General features: G+C 36.9%; 1 protein-coding gene across 2 annotated transcripts in view; it reads left to right on the top strand.

Moving 5' to 3' along the window:
• LOC131047069 (uncharacterized) overlaps window positions 1-17,929 on the top strand; it is a 291,858-nt gene that overhangs the window by 229,204 nt on the left and 44,725 nt on the right. For both annotated transcript variants that reach the window (XM_057980896.2, XM_057980897.2), the window contains one exon: window positions 10,757-10,832. In XM_057980896.2, the coding sequence (XP_057836879.2) occupies window positions 10,757-10,832 (76 nt within the window). The remainder of the gene's footprint in view (window positions 1-10,756; window positions 10,833-17,929) is intronic.

Below are 17,929 nucleotides of genomic sequence, written 5' to 3'. Positions count from 1 at the left end.
TCAAGGTAAAAGTCTCCCATCGCTCCTGTCCTTTGGACAAGGACCAAGGCGATACTATTAAAACACTCCCGTTCCTTCAAAGATCAAGGCGAGGCGAGGTTAGGAAGTGCGAAGGACGACATTTGGAGGACATTGCAAAGAGGATCGAAGTTTAAAAGTCGCCAAGATCAAGGAGAAATAATGGATCGCTCCTGTCCCTCTCCAAGGGACAAGGGCGATGGCCCCTTTAATGCATCCAAACACATAATGAAAGCGAATGGGAATAAGCACAAAGGACACAAGCAATGATATTTCGAAGGTCAAAGATACAAGAATTTCAAGCAAAAACATGGAGATCGCTCCTGTCCCTCTCCAAGGGACCAGGGCGATAATGGTCATGGGATGCATTTGCTCGCACAAGAAAAGAAATCCAAGTTCGAAGGACCACCAGATGATCGATTTGGGACGTGGAAACGAAGGAGTTGAACAAGAATCTAGACCAAAATCATGGATCGCTCCTGTCCCTCTCCAAGGGACCAGAGCGATGAGGTACGTCCCTCTATTTACATATTTTTTTGGCGCCAAATTAAACAATTCGAATTTACTTTAAATGCTAAATCAATTTAAAAAGTTGAAAATCCATTTTTTATGGGCATTTAATATGGCGTTAACATTTATTAATTATTTTTGCCTTATTTAAAAATCGAAATTTGCAATTTAAAAACGCAAGGCATTAATAGTTAATTATTTAATTAATAAAAAATCGATTTGAGCGCTCATATATGGAGGTCGGCCTTGTTATGTCATTGCAAATCATTTAAAAAATGGTTTTATTTTTATTAAGTCGGCCTAAGGGGTAAAGGATGCAAGCGCTATATAAGGGGGGTAGAATTATCATTTTCTACATCATTATTTTTCCTTCCTTCATGCGAGTTGACAAGAGGCGAATATAGTGCGAGTTTTATTTATCCAAGGTGGCGAAGACATTCCAAAGGTGGTGCGATTTCAATTGAAGACCAAGGGTGGCACGCTTAGACATTCCAAAGGTGGTGCGACTTCAAACCAAAGGTGGCGTAGACATTCCCAAGGTGGTGTGAAGCATCCGAAGTGTGTTTGAAGAGGTGCGAATTGCATTGAAGATCAAAGGTGGTGCGAATTCGAAGACCACACCAAGAGCGAATTTGAAGATCCATCCAAGACCACGCCTAAGGCGAATTTGCTAAGGACTTGGAGATTTATTTGTGCGAATTTGAAGATCACATTCTCTCCAGAGGTGGCGAAGTCAATTTTGAGGGGATCATATTGAAGATTATCTTTATACCTCAATTTTGCCTAGGCAAATTTTGTTTTTGCATTCTAGAGTTAGCTCTCTATCGAGGTATGGCGATTTAATTATTATTGTTTTATTCATTCGTCGTCATATTTCAAATCTTGAATTTTAAATCTCTTAGCTCAATCGTTGTATTTTAGGAAATGATAACTCTAGGGACTTATCATGAGGTTTCCTAAAATCTATCTCTCTTATCTACGTTATTTATTGCAAAATCTATTTCTTATAATGAAATGTTGTGTAGGTATGGCGACCCCAAAGGCGGGAGCATCCACCAGTCGCTCGGCTCTCATGAAAGAAGATCAGAAGACTGAAGAAGTGGAGACCAAGATCGTGTCCAAGTGGAGCAACATTGGAGATACAAACTTGGGAAACTTCAGCACGAAGAAGTTCCGAGAGGTCCCTTACATCGGCAAGCCATCACCTGTCGCCCGGAGAATAATAGAGAGTGGCATTATCAAGGCGGCCGGTTTTCCTCCAGCTATTCAGTGCCACGAGTTGATGATCGAGTGTGCCCGTCATTACAATCCACAGTCCAGGACAATTGTGTCCAATGAGGGAAACACTTTGGCGTACCTTTCAGAGGAGGCCATAAGTGAAGCCTTCCATCTTCCAGAGCACAGGGACATGATATACAAGAGCATTGAAGGAGCCAGATCAGTGTACGATGATGATCCAGATGCTTGCTTAAGCATAATCAACAAGAACTGGCTACTCAAGAGTCGTCCCCGTCTGAGCAAAGTACCGAACACACCGCACAGAATTGATTTCCAAGAGGAGTACAGAGATTTGATTACCATGCTCAACAGAGTTACAGGAGCACCCCATGCCTTCTATTTTGAGAAATGGATGTTTTATTTCATCCAGGTGATTGTTCAAGTAAAGGGTACAATACATTGGGCTAGAATAATTAGCCATTGCTTGGACGTACAGTTGAGAAGACTCAGGGCTACTAAGTCCTTCCACATGAGTTCATACGTCATCTATGCCTTAATCAGGAGCATTGAGTACGCAGGACTACCTCATAGAGGAGTGATTGGAAGAGGACCCGGCGAGGTCAGAGTTTGCGAATCCTATACCTACTTGCATCATCCACCAGGGAAGAACTACAAGTTAATCAATGATACTTTCACGATGAACATCACCAGGACGTTGCAAGGAGGGATTCACAACAGATTATCTCAGGATGCCCAGGAGTTAATCAAGAGGTACGGTGCTTGGTTCATTCAATTTCCCAAGTTCACTTACATTAGAGTGTATGGATGTCCTTTACCCCCATACATGTTGCCGAGATACCCGACAGACAGAATTGTGTTACTTGAAGTAACAAGGCAGTTGGCAGCATATGTGAAGGCATTCAGACACAGACATCAGAATGGAGTTCAGGTACCTATTATTTTGGGTAATTCAGTTGAGGTATGTCCCAATGTCTCAGCCATGGATGACGCAGAAAGGGAGTTAGCCTTGTATCCTTTTTCATCTTTTGCTTGGAGGAATAGTTTTGATCCTCATGGACATTTAGAGGAAACAGTCGGTAGAAGATTTAGACATGAGTACCAAATTGAAGATTTTATGATGAATCTCCTAGATGATCTTGAAGTAAAACGCAAGATACATTCTAGATTGCCTTTGGATTTTATCAGGAAATGTAAGATTTACAGAGTAGCCGACCAAGCTCAGGACAACGGCAGGCACATCCAATCTTCATATGATAGGGAGAGCAAAACAATAAGTTTGAATTGGAATGAGCCCGAAGCCGTGGATTTAGATGATTTGATGGCACCAGTCTTGTCTTGTACTCGCAGATGGGTAGACATTCAACATCAGAAGTTGAGAGAACAAGGCATAGCCATGTCTTTTACTTTGGAAGAAAAACCAGCCGAAGGTGGAGCAAGTGTGAGTGAAGGCAATCCCAATCCTAGGAATTCAGGTGAAGGTAACCTTCGATGTGCCAGTGAGGGCAATCTCCATCCGAGAGGTTCAAAGAGAAAGGAAAGATCAAAAAAGAAAGAGCCTTCCAAGAAAAAGCAAGGTGCTAACAAAGACCAAACACCAGGTACTTCTTCCAGGCCAGAAGATAGAACAATTCGAGTGGAAGAATCCATGGAATCGATGGTACAGAATGACAGACAGGAGGAAGAACAGGCACAGCATGTTTCATCCGATGGATCTCTCCAAGACTATGATTTAGATAATGATAATGAAGTAACATCTCCTCCCAGACAAGAAGAAGTAGTACACAAAGAAATTCAAGTTCAAGAGACAAGATCAAATATCCCAGATTGGTTGAAGGAAAGATTGACTAAGGTGATCGTAATTGAGGACGAGGACAGTGCGATTGATCTAGAGAGCCTTGTTGGACGCTCACATATGACAACAGAGAAGAAGAAGGCTACAAAGATGTCCAAGATGATTCGAGATGAGACTGGATCTAGAAAACTGCAGATAGCTACACCGGCGGCAGACAAATATGAGGGTGAGATCCTAGCAGAGGACTATCATATACAGACTATTGAGTTAGGACCATCCACAGCAAAGCAGACTCTAGATGATGCCACCGACACATTTGAGGCATTGAAGGATAAGTTTAGAGAAGAAGTAGAAAAGAATAGAAAGCTTGAGAGAGAGAGAGGTGCATGGAGGACGTATTTCAGTCACATCAATGAACCTTTGGGACGTCAGGATCCAGTTAGATCACCATTGCAGGCATTGCCCCTTCAATCAATCAATGAGGCAGAAAGATTCAGGAACCTGGTCCAGCGTACATGTGGTTGGATGGATAGATCTCACACGGTGGCCATTGAGTTTGTTACAAGGATGTCGAAGATCACCCATCAGGCTATCCAAGTCCTTGAGATAATCCACAGATTGATGGCAACAGTAGCTGCATTTGCCCATACCAAGGACGTTGTCATTCCTGTCTTGAAAGTTATAAGACACACATCCAGAAGAATTTTAGCACAAGAGAGGATCTTGGAAGGTGATTCTCACAGTTTGTTTCAGTGGTCAACCTTACTCCATATAAAGAGTGTTCTCTTTGAGGACATCAGTGTTAGATGTGGTCAAGTTGAGGAGGTGATCAATCCGATCCAGGACAGAGTATTTGAGGTACTTCGTACCATTCTTGGCAGAAGGATCGAGGTCGAGACAGATGTGGATTTACAAGAGTTTGAGGATAGAATCACGATCATCTTTCGCAAGGATGCAGATGTTACAGATGAGCAGTATGATCAGATGTATGCCACCATGCTCCTGATTGATAGAACAAAGGAACTTGAACCTACTTGGGACGCAGCTCTTCTAGATGCATTTGATCAGGTTATCCACTTAGAAGAGAGTATCAAGAATCTTCCCGAGATTCCAATCACAGAAATCGAAGGAATCGTGACAAAATTCATTGCATATGCTAAGAAGGAAAATTGGAAAGGGAATAAGATTCTAGATGAAAGGTTGTTACAGATGACATGACATCTTATTTCTCATTGGTTGATACCTCCTAGATTTTTGTGCCAAATTTAATATTTGGCTATGTATTTAATATTGTTCAGTAAAAAGGAGGTCATTTGTAACAAACCCTAATTAGGGTTTAGGTGTCATGATCTTGTCCGTTGATTTGCTTTCAATCTGGACCTTTCATTGTAATTGGGGATGCTATTTATACCCCCATTTTTCATTTCATTTGTAATAATCAGTTAATAGAGAATAGAGTTAAGAGTGAAATAGAGAGATTAGAATTGTAAGCAATTTTTATTTTGTAGCAAGATTGAGTCTTGAAGAGAGGAGTTCAAGCAATTGTTGTATATGATACTTGGAAATCAATAAAATATTGAAGTTATGGTGTTTTGTTGCAAATTTCTTGAGTTATCTTCATGGTTGTTGGATGTACTTGAATCACGCTCAATCAAAGTAGTTTGTTAATTTGAAAGACTAAGTGTGAGATTTGATATTTGGTAGGATTCGCAATCCAAACCACTAGCTTCTTGCTGATTGTAGGAACGCCTTGCGTGGTCGACTGGAAAACGTTTTGAGTCCTTGACCTTCAAGCATTTTCGCATCTAGGATATGTACCTTCGTAGTAGTGTCCTTGGTCTTTGATGCATTGAACACCATTATTACCTTAGAAGATCGCACTAATTTCAGTTGAGTTGTTGTCTTATGGCAAAATTGAAATTGGTTGAATCTTGCCAAATCTCATTCATGCTAAGTCGTTCCTAGGGTTAGGCTAGATTAGATTTACTTAAACCCTGTCCCTTTTCCCATTTTTTGAAAGTTCTTTTTAGATTAGTGAAATCTTCGAACCATTGAATCCGTAAGAAGCCTTGAAGGAGACAGCAAATCACATCATACCACTAAAAAGCTTGTCCACACGTGGAGACCCCACTAAAAGAACCTTGGAGTCCATCTAACTGATCCTTTTTGCAGATCTTCAGCAGTTAGAGACTATTTTCTCAAGAGAGGATAAGATGCCTGTCGGTATTTTATTCTGTGTATGATTGTGTACAAAATACACGTCAACAGGAGGTAGATCCGTCTTTTGTACCTCCTCCCTCTCTTCCTAAAGAGTTCATTGATGAAGCTGAAACAATCAGGAAAATAGCCTAGGATTCCAAGGAATGGGTGGAAGATGTTTTCACTGCAGCTGGAAAATTGATTGAAGACTTGGCTCATCTTCACTCCAGACATGTTGCCCTTTTGAACAGGCTAGATGTGGTGGATGGTCTATGGGAGGATGTTCACATTTATCAAGACCTGACCATTCCGCGACTCAGAGCCCTAATGAAAGTTCCAAAGAAAACGTTGATTGATGGGAAGGTGATCCAGGAGAACGAAGTTTATGACTTCTCGCGGTGATTTTGTGTCGTCTACATTGGAAGGTAAGCCTTTGAGAAATTCAGCATGGAGTCTTTATCTTTCAAAGACTCAATCAGGAGGGTATAGGAGGAAATCATCAGCGCAGTTGAGGCCTTGTTTGCATAAAGGTTGAATGAAGGCGGAGTGACAATGAATTTTCTGAGGGCTCAGTTCCATGAATTTTTCTTTGTGGGATCATTTTCCAAGGCCCACTTTGAGAATGTTTCTTTATTTTCCAGCACTATGAGGAAAACATGGGAAATGGTAGCAAAATGGGAAGGTTTTCTATCCAAGAGTAAAGAAGAAATACTTTCCAGATAGAAAGTGTGCCAAGTGTCTCCATAGGAAAACTAGAGGCCGTCATCGCCAAATTCATTGCATATGCCATAATGAACGAGATAATGGTCGTCCATTTTTGGCCAAAGATCTTTTGACCGAGTGAAATAGTGGCATACTTATTGCTAGAATATTTTGACCAAGTAGCAGCCAGGTCAACGCTTGGAGAATTAATGGAGCATCTTTTGCATGTAGCCATCACCTTTGATGACATTGTGATCAATTTCTTCTGCATGTAGCCCCCGCATTTATGACATTATGACAGATTCCTTTTGCATCTAATCATCACATGTGAAGGTAGTGGAGCATTTAAAGCATTATGGGTGATTTTGCATGAGGGAATATTCATTGCATATTAGGCAAATTTAGTAGATAATGGTGCATTTAATGCATTTTGATGCAAATTGTAATAGGCTGGAATTTATTGTATATGGGCATTATGGGTATTTATTGAAGATTCCCACCTTGTTGCATCATGTCTGGGGAATCTTTTTGGGAAAACCCTAATTAGGGTTGCATATAGCCAAGGCTTGAAGCCTATATAAAGGGGTGACCCCCCTCATTTGTAATGGAGGAGAGATTGATTTTGAGATTTTTGCGATAAGGTGCTGAAGCAGTAACTTAATACATTGTTCAATTTGATGGTGTATTACTTGTTTTGTTTTGGCAACTTGCATGGTCTTTCTCTCTTCACTTAGAATAGATTTGCTTTCAAGTTGTTAGATGAACGGGATTTGATGAGATTGTTTATAGTGTAGACCCTCTCTCATACCTTTTGTTAGTAGCTAATTGTTATTCACTTTGCAAGGTTAGTCTGAGCCTTTCATACGTGGAAACTTAACTTCGATCATCGGATGGACATTATTCATTGATGGTGTTCATTGGTGGTCTGAAAATACTTTGCATAGCCTTTAAAGATGTTGTCTCCTAGTGGCGAAGCAGAGTGTGGTTTGGTTTCACTTGAGCAATCCCTGTCTTTTTGTTCTTAGATTAGATTAGATTAGCGTCTCTAAACCCTTCCCATTTACTTTTTGCATATCTTAAACCCCAAAATCCTAAAAAAGAGCTCCCAGCGATAATCATTCGTGAGTTAAATTCCTTGAAGTTGCAAAATTGTCTAGTCTTCTTTGAGTGTACGTAAGGCCCCTTGGATTACCAGTATATCACATCAACCAACTGAATCACATTCGTTGCACATAGGAACCTTGGAGTTGATTGTCTGAACTTTCCGCAATCTTAGCTTACAATTGCACTTTGATCAAGAGAGAGTAAGGTGACCGTTGGTAACTTTATTCTGTGTTCAACGCCGTCATAAAAACACATCAACAAGTCTCGTCAACACTTTTTATAATCTTCTTGGGAACTTTTCGAAAATTAGATTTTAAAATTACCTTCAAAATAATAATTATTTTTGCTACATAAAGTGACTTTATTTAATTATTAACTCTTCTTGACCACTTTAGTCACTTATAATTCACCTTATTGAATAATTAATATAAGTTGTCTTTTAATTTTTCTTTTTCAACAACTTAATGATTAATTATTTAATTATTTTCCATACATCGAGCCAAAGTTGTTGAAAATACAAAAATAGCCTGAATGTGAATTTTGAATGTGCCAACGTACTGAAAAGCTCACTAGACATCCAACTTGATAAAAATTGACACTTTCAATAAATAAACTATTCCTCCAAGAAGTTTGGAATACACCTAAAATGGTGCAATTGCCCTCAGATTGCATTAATAGACTCATCTTGATCCCTTGAACAAAACGCCAATGTCCCCTCTCTAGCCAATTTGCTCATGAGTTGTCATCAGCCTATTTTCTCATGGTCCCGTAGGCTAACTAAGACGCAAAAGGGATCTTGGAGGAATTTCGCCTAGGCATTTTTAGTTGCAGGTCATTCTGAGGTGATTTGATGTAGTTTTGGCCTACTTACCATTTATAGTAAGTCACTTTAGGGTGATCCAGATCTCTAGTGAGCACCAGAGATTTCATGGTTAATATTTGGGAGGTTAATTGACATTTATAGTCGTTTAATATTTATCATTTTAAGCAAGTTATAAAGTTAAATTTAAATATTTAACTTTATTTAATAAATGACTATAGTGGGACAATAAAGTATTAAGTTATAAATATTAAATGTCCCCTTTCATTTTTTAAGGTAAATTGCACACATAAAGAGGGATAAAATATAATAAAGTGTTTTATTATCACACATTGACAAGACAAGTGAGTGGGCTCTTATGAAGAAGTTATAAATTGGATTGAAGAGCTTACTTTCAATATGCTTGGGATGAGATTAATGTTATGCTGTTGGATTTCTTGGAAATCTGATTATTGGTCCTGGAGGACGAAATCCCTCTATGCTAACATTCTCTTCGTTGTTGAAAGACACAGTCAGGAGGATTTCGGTTTGAGCTTCAAGATAAATTAGAAGTTTGTGGTAGTCGCGAAAGCTAATATTCAGTGCTCGGAAGGATTCGATTGAAGGATTTGAGGATAGATTAATGATTGTTTGCTATGAATGATCTGCTGGTGTTAATTTACATATTTTGGGAGTTCATTGCAAGCCGTACATGTTATATACAGCCCAAGAGTATGTCGCAGCATTAGTGGAAGGGCTGTAAGGGGCCGTACAAGTCTGGGACACTCACCAAGGTGCCGTTTCTGCCTGCAACACTTCAGCACCCAGCCATACCTGCCTGCAAACACCTGAGATAGGGTCGTACAATTCAAAGAGAGCAGAGATTGGGCTGTACAGATCTGTAGCTGCAAACAGGGAGTCGCACATGTCGTGAAGGGAATGTATTAGGTCTGAAACAGTGTATGCACTGCATTTGGTAGGCGTTTCCTTGACCATTTTTGTTTGAGCTGCAATAATCAATGAATATGTAGTCTGAACTGAGCTTTAATGAAATATAGTTCATTGGCATTGTCTTTAGCCTGGAAACATAATGTAAATCTGAATATTGTTCTGAAAGCACAGTGAGTTTCTAAAAATCTGAATATTAAGATTATCAAGGAATTAGTAGATGCACTTCATTATTTTCTATGTTTGGGTGATGTGATATATTTACAACTGTAAACATTACAAAACAGTGCGTGAAGCAAATTAGGGCAGATCCTTACAATAGTAACAGAGCATGCCAAGTGTTTGACGAAATGTCAAACAACTCAAACTGAAAAAACTCAGGTCAGAATCGACAGGGAACCTTACAGCGAAAAATTGAACTCTGTTTTGAAAAGGTTGATGCTCTCCAAGAAAGATTTGCAGCTAAGTAAGATGCTAGAATGACCAAAAATGGGGACATTACAATACATCTTTCAAGTATGCATTTCCTTAAACCCTTGACATTTGAATTGAAAACCTGACCTACCTCCTTGCATAACTTGATGTCATTAATGACCTTAAATGTATGTGATAATGGTGAAGAATAATTTCAAGTTTCAAATGCCTATCTACATGTTTGGGCCCCTTGGAGATATGGTTTGCATATAAATGTAGGTGGTTGCTAATAGGCATGGATGACTTGTACATTGGCATATGACCCATGTAAATGTAGATGGTTTGTATAAATGAAGGGTATGGTTTCATATATGTGATCATGTGAAGATGTTGCTAGTAGGCATGGATGACTTGTACATTGACATATGACCCTTGCTTTCCTTCTTATTGCTTGAGATGACTTTGGGCATGGGATTTTGGACTGCAAGCTAAGCTGTCAATCTCTATATGTTTCAGGTAGCTTAATTAGTTTTCATCTTTTGTCATTTTATCAAACAAACCCCAATTTGTCATAGTTGAGCATTTATGTTCATCTCTTGGATTTGAGGATGAAACCCTTGGATTTGGAAATTAGAGGACAAAAGCCCTTTGGTTTCATGAAGCAATTTCATTTAGGAATTGCACTTGTGTTGAAAAGATTCTAGTTATTCTAGTATATTTGATTAAAAATATTCAATTCCAGTGTGTGTGAGAATGCTTTTACTGTTTATACAATCTATTGACAAATTGAGTCATCACTTTTTTCTTCACTCAATGCAACAAAAATGACGTAAAAAATTTTATTTAAAACTGAGTCACAATTTTATACATTAAATCATTGAGAAACATAAGTTTGAATGGAGTTTTTGTTTACTGCATAAAAGCATATGTTTTTGCAAACAAGACAAAAGGTATTATGATTTGGACAAGTTGACTTAATACTAAGCATACATTATCCTTATTATTTGTTTCTATGAACTCCTTATACACAGCTATTCTTGAGGCTGCACGAAAAGCTCCATTCAAGGATTTGTCATCACGAATTTCTAATGGATTTTCATCTGGAAGGTAATTAAAATAAATAGTTTTTCAAATTTCTTTCTTTCACCTTTTGTGAATTCAGATTCACAAGGAGAGGGTGTTCATGAATTAAACCCATATTCATTGGATTAGTTTACATCAAGACAGATCATTAATACAATTTTAGTGTTTGTGCTTCTGAATATATCCTCAGTCTATGTTATATGCATATTTGCTACAAGATATGATATTTATTTTATTGCATAATCTGAACCTTTTGTTGTGCATGGTTTAGATCCAATGTGCAACGCTGCTCTAATCTCCCCCAAAAAAGCCAGTTTGCTACTCATTGAAATTGAAGTTCTTAAACATTTTTATCATATAAACAGAAGCTATCTAAACTAAGATAGACTTTATGCCATCACCTAACAATCATGCTTAATGCATTTTTAACTGAAAAAAAGGTTGGCAAAAAGACTCAGATAAACGATTCTAATATTGGGATATCAGTAAAATCAAACATCCAAATCAAATTATTGACAGCCTTTGGAATTATAACAAAATGAAAAAAAAAATAGCGTTATAAGAACATGATCAACTCTTAACTCACATATTGCACCATTAATACAAGGTTGCGCAGCTCAAAAAGAAAATTATGATTACTAAATTGAGAACCAACTCACACCAATTAGACAATGAAAAAGGTAGCTGGAATATCTTAAAGATTTTGCCAGGGACACAGAATTTTAGCAGTATGCAATTTCAATTAAGTAAAGAAAGAGACATGTTTTCTATTTACTTGTCTACTTCACAACCATATTAATCTATAGTGACAAAGATATTTATAATCATAAATTGTTGCATGATCATAGAAACAATTTTCTATCTAAATTGGCCTAAAGGATGCAGAAAGTTGTAACTACCTATGTCAAAAAAAATAATCCTACTTTGCAGTAAAAATAAGGCGTGATCATTTCAATTGGCAATTCGAAACCACTGATCACCAAGCTAGTAAATATATCTAAATATATGTGGCAGATGCCTGGAATACAGTCCTAGTATGGAAACACAATAAAATCATAAATTTAAAGCACACCTCTTTAATTTTAGCATACAATGAGACAAGGTATTCTATACACGTTAATTTTAATTCATTGATGCTTATGAGTGATCCAAAATTCAGCTATATCTTTGAAGATCTTTCTATAATGTACCAGGGATTGTGTGTGTGTGTATGCGTATATAGATATATAAAATAAAACATATACTTAGAAAATTGTCATGTACAAGAGCCCAAAACTCTAAACCAGAAATATAAAGTGTTAATTACTAAGATACATTGATACAAAAACTGCGCATGAGCCCATCATCTGAGAAAACTTCATAGTGGGTGGAATATTTCTGATATAGAGAGAGAGTTATATTTCCAGTTATATTTTTGAGCTAAATAAATAAAACATAAAAACGGAAGCAAACAAAATTCTGAAGATTAAATATTGGGCTCCCTAGGGGCATTACCTTTGGCAGCCATGTTGTGATTGTGCTCTTTCCGGCCTATAGCTTACTGGGGCTGGTAGATAACAGCTTTATGGAGGAAGATAATTGCAAATGCAACTTTAAAGGTGAACCCTAGTGAAGTTGGAGCAGCAAGGATTTTCCAAGATCATCTTCTGCATTGCCCATAGTCAATGTGGTTGAGCCTTAGGTCTGGGGCAAGGACTAAGAATGGGTAGTGGCTTGAGCTTTGTGTCAGTAGTTGTGTGGAGATCCATAGCATCCTGCCTTTGCAATTATGTAGTCAAGCTTGTGAGGAACTGGCAGCTGATGAATCTAGTGTACATTAGATTGCAAATGAGATCCTTCAGAATATTAAGGTGTTTGGCAGCTAGTGAACAAACTCATTATGATATGGTTACAAGAAGGTTTGTGTACTTGCTACTATTTACACCTTACTTTTGCCTTACTAGCAGTTTTCTCATGTAGTACTTGTGAATGCATTAGTCTTCATGAGCATATGTTCATGCATATGCTGAGATCAGGGTGGGTTGACTTTTGGCAATTTGTTAGAGATGTGTCATTAGCTGTCATCCATCATATAAACAGATTTATCATCTCAGCTCCATGATTATCCCTTTGAACCTTACTTTCTTTTTGCCTATTTTCCAACTACATCAATATGGACAATGATGTCTTCAACCAGGTACTGTAGTAATGTAGTAGCCCTATTTTAGCTGACTTTAGCTGGCCCAATGCTGTCAGCTAAAATTGGCATTTTACTTATAGGGTTTGAAATTTCGAATGCATATTTAAGGTTTCCTGCTTTTTCATTTCTCAAGAAGAACAACAATGAAGAACACATCAGTTGCTTTACTCTTACAAACACATCTGTGATAAGAACAAGAAGAGGATTAAGTTTAGATGATCTAATACTGCAGAAGACAAGCCATATGTCTTGAAGATTTCAAAAATAGGATTTGTGCCAATGAGGTATACCAAGTCTTTGGAGTCCCCAACTATGGTCGACTTAGGTTTTCCATCCATCTTTGCTTCACCTATAACCATCTCTCATAAAGTTCTGTGGATCAAGGAGGAGATTAATGTGCTCGTAGGTCAACCAATGGTGAGTATCTCTAATCCTTCTCTCTTCTATTTAGGTGGTTTTATTTATTGTGTGGATGTTGCTCATGTATTAGATAGCAGAGTCTTGTTAATCAAATTACCTATATCTTCTACATTGTTTGTTATCCATTCCTTGCTCACCACCTAATAGCATTCTTGTTTGGTTACCTTTGCTTGTCTTGGAATGGCATTGTAGTCTTTGTAGCTCCTGCTGTCTAGTGGCACCCCCTCCTATAAACATCCCTTGTTTACAAACCCAAAATTCTTTGTTGAGTGGCATCTCTTGAATTGTATTGGATCTCAAATGATGTTCTACCTGTTTACTATTTAGAGGATCAGCATATTATAAATCCTACTTTAGTCCCAAACGGCTACAAGAAGGAACTACATGCAGTCTTACTAAAATTATACAATAAATCTTTGGATAAACTATTGAATTCTAAGACAGATAAAATGGAGTCAAAAAAGGTGCCTTTGATGACAAGAAAGAAGACTTTTGTCCTTCTCTTGCACTAAGATGGAATGTGATCTGTATGTCTAAAGAATATACAGTTAATAAAACAAAGGATACAAAGAAATCTGGTTATGAATCACTAAATAATCATTTGTATATTCCTCCACCAATTTGTTTTAAATAAACTGATTCAATCTTACACAAGGCTCCAAAAGGTACCTTTTTCAATCCTCACCCTCCAAACATAAGAAAAATATCCACTATACATCTCTTTTTAATCTTTTTTCCAATCATGTGCTCCAATAATAAGATGCCACTTGTAGGCTTCTTATTGTGTCTTGCAAATGGATCAATCTCTTCCCTCTATTGCAAAAGATCAAATCCTATCCATCCTACATCTTCATCCCAAATCTATAAGTCTCCCATTCCTCATTTCAAAGAGTGGGAATTGGATATGTTGTTGGAATGAGCAACTACATCAACTCACAATAACATCAATCATCTTAAGCATATCCCATAGCCATCAAGGCTTACATTGGTGACAATCTTGTTTCCTTTTCAACATTTGTATGCATTCCTTTGCTCAATTAGAGGTGTTTCTAGGCTACAAAATAAAATTCAACAGAAAAAAATACCTGGCAAAAAATGTGCCTTGCCAGCTTTTGAGCCCTCATTTTGCAAAGTAAAGATCTATACTTGCGATGAATATGGTTACAAGAAGTATTGTATACTTGCTGCGAGAAGAAACTCAATGTAGTCCTAGTAATAGGATATGATAAAACTTTGAACAAACTATCAAATTCTAAGTTAGTGGATAAAAAAAAGTTTGAAAGGGGCAACTTTGACAAAAATAAGGAAGACTCGTATCCTCTTTGGCTCTAAACAAGGATATGAAATATGTGTTCAAAACTTCAAACTTTAAATAATAGGAATTCGATGAAAGCAAAGTACACAAAGTAGCATGGTAATGAGATGTAACACACGAAGTCACCTGACAAATGATATGCCTTGTTAACTTGCAAACCCTCAATTTGCAAAGTTACAAGGATTTCATACTTGTTGCAAGAAGAAACTAAATATGGTCCTAGTAGTAGCATATAATAAAGTTTTCAACAAATTAGCAAACCCTATGATAGAAAATAAAAGAGTTGGAAGGGGCGCCTTTGATGAAAATCTAAGAAAGATTATGATATATATTTTCAAAGAATAGAAAACAGATAAAAGCAAAGGACAAAAAGGACTTTGCTTATGAGAAACAACACAAGAAAACTAAAGGAAAATGATGTTCCTTGTTAGTTTCAAAGCTCTCAATTTGCAAAGTAAAAGTCCATACTTGTGAATATTTTTATTTTTATTTTGAAGAATAAAATCAATGGTGAAGAACAACGTTACATGTAATCCAAATAGCGAATCTAAGTGGTGGATGCATAAAAATTCAACAATTTAATATCAATAAAAGATCAAGAATATAATTATTTTGGACAAAATTGCCTTAGAAAACAATACACAAGATTTCAAGAATTTCCTAAAATCTATTTAAGACTAATGTTAATATATGGAAGCCTAAAAGATTCAATACCCAAATGTTAGGCGATTAAGCTAGTTAGGATAATGTAGAGAATGGGGCCACTTTGCACATAATTTTCTCAATTAGATGCAAGGTCTAAATTGTTGTGTAAATAATGGAATTAGTAGTCATTATGATGAGAATTCTTCTATTTGTGTAGCAAAGACAATATATTGTTAAAATTAATGGCAAGGGATTTTACCTCAAAAGTGTTGAAAATTGTAGCTAGCTCGGATCCCTGACTATTGAATTTTTAATGTTGTCAATGACAATTAAAATTCCTATGTATTATCTCTCATGCAATCCGAACCACTTAGGGCTGGGCCCAAACACATGTAACGTGAAGGCAAATGATGTAACATAGGGCTGGGCTCAAATACATGTAACATGTAGGCAAATAATGTAACTTATAAATAGCAATGTAATATAAACAAATTAATATGCAAACCGACTTGGTTGATTGGCACCAAAGGATGGATATAAAACAAACATCAAATGAAGTCATTATTCATCATCTTATGCGAATGTTATCTGCTCTCCAAACAGCGATCTCTCCTTCACTTATGCGAACTTGTACAAGTCTATTGTGTGAATTCATTAAGGCTGATTGTGTGGCAAAGTTGTCAAGAACATCATGCGAGTTTGATGAAGACTCTTCTTGTGCGAATCTGATCAGCTAAGGAAGTCTTCCTTAGCCATCTGTTGTTGATAAGGGCTGCAATCTTCATTGTTGTGTAAAGAAAGATTGTGATCTGCTAACTCACTGATTGGACAGCAATTTGAGATAAGTTCATTGCCTTGTAATTGCCTACATTTGAGATAACACATATTGAATTTTGAGGCTGGGTTTTTCACCTCCAAGAGGGAGGTTTTCCTAGGGTATTGGTGTGTTCTTGTCTTGTGTTTTCATTGTTTATTTACAGTCTGTTGTAATCTGATTGCTTAAAATTAACATGATTACAGTCTGTTATAATTTGATTGCTTAAAGTTAACAAAAAGCCTTGGTATTAACAAGTAGCTGATTAGAGAAAGCACATATACCTAGATGGAATCGAGCTTGGCGATAAGCCCAAATCTCATAGCCAATCAAACAACAAACACAATCAGCAATATGTTCTTTATTATAGTCAAAATGAAAATATTATCACAACCTAACACAGACACACAAGCCTTTTAGTTTATTACAAGAGTTCAAAAATCATCAAATAATCATATGGAACAAAAATTCATTTGCAACAAATGCCTTCCTTTTTCTTTCTCTGTACGAACCCCTGCTAAATCTGGACTAATTTTCTCAATTTTAGATGTTTGACATTTTGTCAAACACTTAGCATGCATGACCTGATTTCTAATTTCTGGGTTCTTATTTTGTTGTTTGATGTTTGATTTCAATGCCAGATGATTAAAGAACATGTAGAAATGCAAGTACTACGATGCATAAACCATAAACAACACATTTGACAACCGAATCTAACTTTATTTGCCTTAAATCAGTTCTAAAGACCAAGGATGAAAATATCACTAAAAAATCGCTCAAATCGTGATTTATCGGGAGTAAAATGGTTGGCCGATTGAATCGGCGTTAAAATTGCAGATTTTTTTGGTTTAAATCGCGAGTTTAAAAAAAAAATCGTGCCTTATAAAATCGATGGAAACCCTAAAAGTGAAAACGAAAGAGGAATAAACTGAAACGCGGAAAAAATAGAGCGATTTCGCTCAGATGCCCTACGCCCGATGCTACATTTTGGCGACCCATGACTGTGCCCGACGCCCTACGCCCGACGCCATACGCCCGACGCCACAGGTAAGAATTGTGTGATATAAATGGTTTTTTGCTTATTTTTAACAAGGCGAAATGATTTTTTTTGTATGGGAAGAGCTATTTAACAAAATCGTTGGGGCTTATTTTGATCTATTATGGATCAACTTTCTCATATTTTGTACGTTATTGATAATTTGATACTATTCAAGCAAGAGATTAGTTATGCCAAAAGTAGACCTTGCATCAAAGTTCAATATGGTGCCAAACTAAAAGGTTGCACTTAAGCCATAAGATTAGCTTGCTGCCAAGCTCTTGCTAAAATCATTTTTAGTACAAACTGGAGGTTAATGCTAAAGTTCAGACTATCTATCTCTTAGATGGAACCACCTGCATTTAAATTTTATACAGTTCAGTCCAAACAATCAGAAATTTGTACCTGAAGCAGCGCATAAAATTGTGATGAAATAACTCAAAAAGAATCCCACACCTGTTTCTAGCATATTAGTATTAGCAATTGATACTGGCATTGATGAATTGGGATAATAAGCTTGGGGAATCTGATATGTGTTTAATTTTAAATAACAATGTAATCAATGATTCAATACAGTAAGAATACAAATCAGATAAATTTTAAATAACAATGTAATAAATAAATTTGATTTTAAATAATAATGGAATCTGATTTGTATTCTTACTGTATTCTTGTGTTGTCAAGGACTCAAACATAGAAATAGTCAAAAAAA

This window comes from Cryptomeria japonica, chromosome 9 (genome assembly GCF_030272615.1).
Source record: "Cryptomeria japonica chromosome 9, Sugi_1.0, whole genome shotgun sequence".
NCBI lineage: Eukaryota > Viridiplantae > Streptophyta > Pinopsida > Cupressales > Cupressaceae > Cryptomeria > Cryptomeria japonica.
The sequence above is the reverse complement of the archived record's forward strand: the minus strand, read 5'-3'. Positions and strand labels throughout refer to the sequence as shown.